This window comes from Tenrec ecaudatus, chromosome 1 (assembly GCF_050624435.1).
Source record: "Tenrec ecaudatus isolate mTenEca1 chromosome 1, mTenEca1.hap1, whole genome shotgun sequence".
Taxonomy (NCBI): Eukaryota; Metazoa; Chordata; class Mammalia; order Afrosoricida; family Tenrecidae; genus Tenrec; species Tenrec ecaudatus.
The window spans coordinates 18831359-18839259 of NC_134530.1; the positions used below are offsets into that span (position 1 = coordinate 18831359).

General features: G+C 38.3%; 1 protein-coding gene across 1 annotated transcript; it reads left to right on the forward strand.

Annotated features, from left to right (window-relative positions):
* The first annotated feature begins 4659 nt into the window (after positions 1-4659).
* Positions 4660-5580, forward strand: LOC142432006 (olfactory receptor 7A5-like). Its single transcript, XM_075537046.1, has one exon. The coding sequence runs from the start codon at positions 4660-4662 to the stop codon at positions 5578-5580; it is 921 nt and encodes a 306-aa protein (XP_075393161.1).
* Positions 5581-7901: the final 2321 nt, after the last annotated feature.

A 7901-nucleotide genomic window follows, 5' to 3' on the forward strand; every position in this document is an offset into this window, starting at 1 on the left:
GCCGTATTCTTACCACAGGACTGACACTGTGAAAGTTGTGGGGAGTCAGTACAGAGACTGTGGCAGAGGGTGTGTGCAGTCAGGCTCGCCCTGTGGGGAAATCGTCCTGGTCAATGCAAGCAACCCCGTCTTGCTGCTGCCAAATCCATGCAGAGAGACGAGGTGGAAATAGCACAGGCGAAGTGAGGGATGCATCATGTGTGACGGGTTGCAATATAATTCACCCTTAAAACCACTGAGTAATGGGAGGCACACTCGACATTTTAAATTAGTTATTTGATTTAATTTCTTATCTCCTCTCTGAAACTGTCGTCACAAGTGTCATTTAAGGGATGATGAAGATGAGAGTTGCCACAGTAACTCTGCTTGTCCTACGCATGTAATGGTGTCTGGGTGAAGCTTGTTTCCAAGGGGTTTTCCCTTAACTCATGTCTCTTATTTTACTGAATTTTATTGTTTGAACACGTTTATAATTACAGAACACAGGCAACTACCGTAAGATAGTCCTCTTTAGCCACATACATAATTCCCTATTATTAATATCTTCCATACAAAGTCCAATGTTGCATTTATTGGTCATGATCTGCTTAGAGTCCTCTGGCTGATAAGCACTTCTTGATTTTGAGGATCATGTTAGTGTTGAGGCAAACTGGTCAAGCATTTTACAGGCTGTCTTTCAGGTGGCTTTTGCCTAATGCTTGTCACCTGCTTCAATTTATTATGGTTTTTCTTTTTATGAACCAGGAATTATGTGTCTTATTCACCTATCCTTTAAGCAATAGCTGTAAATTACCTTGGGTTTTGATTGTGATTGTGTTAAGCATACAGATAAAGTTGAGAAGGATTTATATCTTCACAATAGTTATGGTCTTTCCAATTCATGAACAAAGAATATCTTTAATTCTTCTTTTAGAAGTATTTTGTAACTTAGATTCTATCAACATTGCTAAAGTTTTGTTAGAGTAACTCCAACGTATTATAATTATTTTTTGAACTGCTTTCTTTGATTGTTGATATGTGGAAAACAATTCACTGTTGTATACTATTATGGCTATTTCTTTGGGGTTTCTCTGTAGAGAATGATGACTTCTGTGAACAAAGGGTGTTTTTGTCTACCTTCCCAATCTGTATACCTTCATATGTTAAATTTTTTGCTCTTCTGCTTGTTAGCACATGCAAAACACTATAAAAGTGGTCATCCTTAACCGATTCTTGAGCCAAAGTGGAAATTGTTTAATATTTTAACATTGGGCATGATCCCTATTTGCAAATTTTAATAAATGTTCTTAATGAATGTAAGGAAATTTGCGGAAAATAAAAGCACAAATATTTATTTTATTTTCCACCCAATATTTATTGTGTTTCAGTTGATATATGATTATTTTGTATGTAGCTGATGTATGATATTACATAATCTGATTTTGAAATCTCGAATCAGTCTTTAATTCCTGAAACAACTCCTACCAGTTGCAGTGTACAATTATTTCATGTGGTATTTGATTTGCTTCGCTAATATTTTGCGGAGAATGCTTGCATTTATGTTCATGCATGATGTTGATCTACAGTTTTGCTACAATTTCTGTATCTGGTTTTGCTATGACACTAATGCTAATTTCACACCATAAGTTGGGAAATATTCCCTGTGCTCATTTTCTGGAAGAGATTGTACAGGACTAATTTCATTATTTTCTTAAAAGTTGATAGACACCATTAGCATTTCTCTAATATGTTAAATAATTATTGTCCTTGTACCAAAAATGTCTCCCAAATACACTGAATTTTGACAAAAAAATAGTTGAAATCTTCCTTTGTTTTCTCTTCTATTTTTCCTATAAATATTTCAACCATTTACTGATTTTTGAAGAATATATTTATAATGTGAGTATAGGAATCCTTTTATGTCTTAAAGTTTGGAATATTTATCTAGTTATATTACTGTTTTGGGTGGTGTGGGATTTAGAAATAGGGATTGTGAGGCTGCTGTCTTCTTTACTGTGATTCTTTCATATCCTTTAATAATCTCCTGTCTCCTCTTTTTGTCTACGCCATTTTCCTCTCAGTAGACTAGCTTTCTCTATTCCATGGAAGAATATCAATACAAAGGATCTTTGCAACAGGGCTGACTGGTCCTTGATATTCCCACTACCATGACTTTCCCCTCAGAATCAATGAATTATGCAATTCAGTTCTCAGAGGAGGGCAAAATGGATGGGCTAATTTGTAGAGTGTTTTCTCTGGTGGATCAACTCAGCCTGAGGTGTATAATTCAACATTATGGTTGAAAGTCGAGGGGGTAGGAGAATATATGACTGAATAGACATCTGTTGATCAAATATCTTAAGCAAACATCTTAAGTTGTCTTCTATATAAAGAACACGCAAATATTATGCCAAACAGGAGAGAGATTTCATTTTATGGAAAGCTGAATTATGTATCATGTAGGTATATTTTATTAGTATATACAAATAACATCAAATAACATAGTGTAGTTAGTTGGCATCAAGTCCGTCTTAGCCCAAAGCAGACACATGCTTGCAGATCAGAACTGCTCTCTAAGGTTTCAGGGCGGGGATTTTAGGATGCTGTCAGTAGGCTTTTCTCTGAGGCTCCTCTGATGTGGCTGCAACTGGCAACCTTTCTGATACCAATCAAGTGCTTCACCATTTGTCCCACCAGGACTGAGAATAATATATAATAATGTAATACCAAGTAATCTGAATGCAGTAGCATCCACTGTGATGTGTTGTGATACAATATTACATCTAACATTACATATAACATCTACATTGAACTCTGAAACTCCATGTCATGGTGTCTTCTGTGGCATCATGATCAGCAGATCCTTGTTTTATCTCTACCCCTAACTGGAAACTCAATCCAGCTTCATGTTTCACTCATTCATACCATCCTCCTTGCTACTGCCAGAACATGTGAACAATATTATTGTACCAACGACTTTGCACTACTTCTATCTTTGTCTAAAATGTTTTCACATTTTTTTGTTTCACTAGCATCCTAAATATCTCCCAATTTTCTATTCAAAGCCTCTTTATTAGAGGGTCGGCAGCTGGAAACTGCCAGCAGCTCCGTGGGAGAAAGACAGGGCTTCCCAATCCCTTAAACAGTTTCAGTTTCAGGAAGCGGCAGGAGGGTCGCTATGAGTCAGCATTGATTCAAGGCAGTGGGTTTTGTTCTATAACGAAGCATTTCCATTCCACGGTACAGCCTTTTGTTGTTGCTGTGACTCCTAGCTACATGAATACAACACTAGGAAAGTCCGTCCAATCCTGCTCCATGGTCACAATTGTTATGTTCGAGGACATAGTTTTGCAGGCACTGTATCCATCCATCTCATTGAGGGTCTTCAACTTTGGTTGCTACTGCTGTACTTTACTTTATTTCAAAAAGGCAATAATTATAAATCATTTACTTAATATTAATAGCCTCCTGGTCCCCTCGTGGCACAATGTTTACCCTTTGGGTTGCTAAGTGCAAGGTCAGCAGGTCAAAACACCAGCCTTTCTTCAAGAGAAAGACTGGGCTTTCTACTCGTGTAAAGAGTTATTGTGTTGGAAACCCACAGGGGCAGTTCTACCTTGTCCCATAGGGTCAATATGAGTTCACATCAACTTCATATGAGAGTGAGAGTGAGGGATTGACCCTCCCCTTTAAATACATATATGTCCTAGAATAATATTTGAGGACAGAGATATATAATATTGTTTTAATGAATTAGATGAAGGTTTACAAAACAGATCATAGTTATGAATTCAGTAATTCATAAACATTCTAATTTATCCCTTACAATTCCACTTCTTATATTTCTTGCATCCATTTCTTCTATCCTATATCTCTGAACTTGATAAATCCTGCCTTTCCCTTCTGATCTTCAATGTTTAATTACTATCACTGGATATGGGTTCAGTTCTAGATTGTAAGTGTAAGGGCTATATAGTCTTTGGGGTTCCAACAGTCTCTCTTGGCCAGTAAGCCTGGTGTCTTGTATGATTGTGAGGTTTGTTCCGCAATTTCCTCCTCTCCTCCCTCCTCCCACCCCATTCTATCTAGGACCCTCTAATGTGAACTTTTTCAAAGCAGGTGGTATTTATAGACCAGCACCATCTACTTAAGATCTAGTGTTGTGGAGACTGATGTTAGCAGGCGCCACCAGTTTCTTAGCCTTATTCTTTTCCTGTGTCTTTCAATGTTCATTCTTTCCTCTTTCTTCTTGATGTCACTAGGTACAACTCAGATGGCTTCTCATTGGCTTTGAAATACTGCGCTTACTACTCATCAAAGAAAGGCAACAGTTGAACATTTTTATTGCTGCTTGCAGTGACTTGAAGCATACTTAGCATAGAGTAATTTGCCAAATTATTTGTTGAATGAACAAAACAGTTTCAAGGAAGTTGTAGAATTTATATTGCTATTTTTAAAAATGTGATTCACAGAAAGGAAGACTATTCAGTTGTATTATCAAAAGATTGAGCATTCAGTACTTGTGCCATTCTCAACTTAAAGAGTACTATGTATTGAGATATTACATAGGAATTAAACTACATTCTAAAATAGAATATACAGCAGATCTGTTAGACCGGTGTTAACTTCTTATAACTAAGTTGCATTGCTCTTTTATTTTCCAGTAGTTTCTTCAGCTACATGGAACCAAGAAACCACACACAGTTTCAACATTTCATCCTGTTGGGGCTCTCTGAAGAGGCAGAGCTGCAGCCCCTCCTTTTTGGACTGTTCCTGTCTATGTACTTGGTCACCTTCACTGGGAACCTGCTCATCATCCTGGCCATCATCAAGGACAGCCACCTCCACACACCCATGTACTTCTTCCTGTCCAACCTCTCCTTTGTAGACATCTGTTCCACCTCCACCACTGTCCCAAAGATGCTGCTGAACATCCAGATGCAGAACAGAGTTATTTCTTATGCACACTGTATCACCCAGATGTATTTTTTCATGGTTTTTGGAGGATTAGATCATTTCCTGTTGACAGTGATGGCCTATGACCGGTTTGTAGCCATCTGTCACCCACTGCACTACACGGTCATCATGAACCCAAGGTTCTGTGGTCTCCTGCTTCTGGCCTCCTGGTTATTGAGTGTACTGGATGCTCTATTACATGGGTTAATGGTTTTGCGTTTGTCCTTTTGTACAGAGTTAGAAATCTCCCATTTTTTCTGTGAACTTCACCAGCTAGTTCAACTTGCTTGCTCTGACACATTCCTCAATACCTTAGTAATTTATTTTGCAGCTGGGCTTCTAGGTGTTATTCCACTCAGTGGAATCCTTTTTTCTTATACAAAAATTGTGTCTTCCATTTTGAAAATTTCATCAGCTGAGGGCAAATATAAAGCCTTTTCCACTTGTGGGTCTCACCTCTCTGTGGTTTCCTTGTTTTATGGTACTGCTCTTGGGGTTAATCTCAGTTCAGCTACTACTCAAAATTCCAGGTCCAGTGCAATTGCCTCAGTGATGTACACTGTAGCTACACCCATGCTGAACCCCTTCATCTACAGTCTTAGAAACAAGGACATAAAGCTGGCCCTAGGGAAACTTTGCAGTTGAAACATATTCTCTATATAGCAGAAACAATCTCTAGATCAGAGAGCTACTCAAGAGAAAGAGCTGAAAATTGTGACAATCTAAATCATACTTTCCTCAGTGTGTACATCTGCTTTATAATGCAAATTTAATCTGCTTCCTTTTTATACATAATGCACCAATGTTTCCTGTATATTTCTTTCAAAGATGTTCATTTGTATCAAAATCCTCTCCTCTAAAGGCAATTCTTTTAGAATGACTGCAGATTGAAACATGAAACATCCTCAACTACTACTCCTAGAATATAGCAGCGAACAATTACCTCATGGCATCAGCATTATTTTTGTTCTCTAACCTGAAAATATTGAGCTATAAATTTTGAAATTTCTATTTGGATAGCATGTTTCTTGTGATTAATTCTTGTTTGAAATATTTAACCTTCTAGTTTATTTTCTTTAAAGAGAAGTCTTGTTGAGAAACTTGATTTGTAACTTTATAATCATGTTTTTGATAGTTGGTTTGTGGCAATTGAGTGGTCATTATACTAAGTGAGTAGGCAATTATGGCCTGGTCATCCCTCATGATGTTCTGTAACAATATAATCAATGCCAGTATGGGATCTCCTATTCACAGTCAATTAGCTGTACGAAGACCAGGGTGTATTGCAAATTGTTCACTCAGGTCACAGACCTGATGCAGTTGCAAGGACATTTCTTCAGGTGCGTAGCCCAATTCTTGTACAAGTGGATGTTGTGAGAGAATGTGTTTGCTTATTGATGTGCCTTGTTATTGAGTCTGTCTTGTTGAGTTTTTTATTCTTTGGACTTCAACCAATGGCCTGCCATATTGCCTGTAAATACTGAGAGCTATTTGCAGCCTGTCATCTGACCCGCTAGCCTTGGATTTGCCCTCCTCTCCAGTGAGAAACCAGACCTAATGTCATTGAATTCATCGACCTTTGAATCCATGGTGTTACAGCTGAACCCCAAAAGCTACACCAGTTAGAAGCCTATTGTTTAACATTGGGTGATCTGTGTTTGAAACCTGACTGGACTTATTTACTTCTCTAGCTGTGTGAGCTATTTTCTTGATATAAATGTTTCTGTTTATTATATTTGTTATATTTATATCATGATTTTGCTTCTCCAGAGAATGAAGACTAACACCTTTTGTCTGAACGAGGTTGTAGAGAAACAAATCATATGGATGAAATTTCCAAATTTGTTATAACGTCTGCGTAGTTCTCCAAGTGTTACTAACTCTGTCTTCATTAAGCTGCCACTATTATTAATAACGAGGGTTCTGTTAACTCAAGCGACGTTACAATCTTATTATGTAAAATATTCGCACCAACAGATTAACTTTTGGTGAGGACCGAAGTGCTGGGTGATCATGTGTTTGATCATTTTCAACAATTTTGTTATGATTAGAAGTATAGAGAAGCTGATTGGTTGCTACTACTTAAAATAGACAAAGTGATAATTGAAAATATTGAGCTCAGGACTTAAGAATCATCCCTCAAATGCCACATAAATGACCCATTCACAATAAAAATTTGAAAACTGTGTATTGCATGTAGCACAACATAAAACAAAACAAAAAAAATCACCAGGCAGGAAAAGTTATTTTTCTGAAAGAGTCTTTTTGGATTAGAAATCAAACTGGCCAATCAAAAGTTATTGGACGAACACATAAATAATTGTACACAGACTATAAAATGAACAATGATGGTTTCTTTTTTTCTCTTTTAAAAATCTTTTTATTGGGGCTCATAAGACTCTTATCACAATCTGTACATACATCAATTATGCAATGTACCCTTATACATTCGTTGCACTCGTCATTCTCATAATTCACCTTCCACTTGGGTTCCTGGAATCAGCTCGGTTTCCCTTTCCCCCCCATCCCCCTCCCTCCCCGATCCCACCCCTGGTCCCTTGATAGTTTATAAATAATTATTATATCTTATCTTACACTCCCTGGCATCTCCCCTCACCCGCCTCCCCATTGCCCATCTCCCAGAGTGGAGGTTACACATAGATCTCCGAGATCGGTTCTCCCTTTCTACACCCCCTTCCCTCCTGGTGTCGCCACTCCCACTGCTGGTGTTGAGGGGTTCGTCTGTCCTAGATTCCCTGTGCCTCCAGATCCCCACTGCACCGCTGTACATCCTCTGGTATAACCAGGTCCGCAAGGCAAGGTAGAATTGGGGTCATGATGATTGGGAGGGGAGGAAGCGTTCAGGAACTAGAGGAAGGTTTTGAGTTTCACTGTTGCTACACTGAACCCTGTGTGGCCCTTCTCCTCCTCACTACCCCTCTGGAAGGGGTGTCCAGCTGTCTACA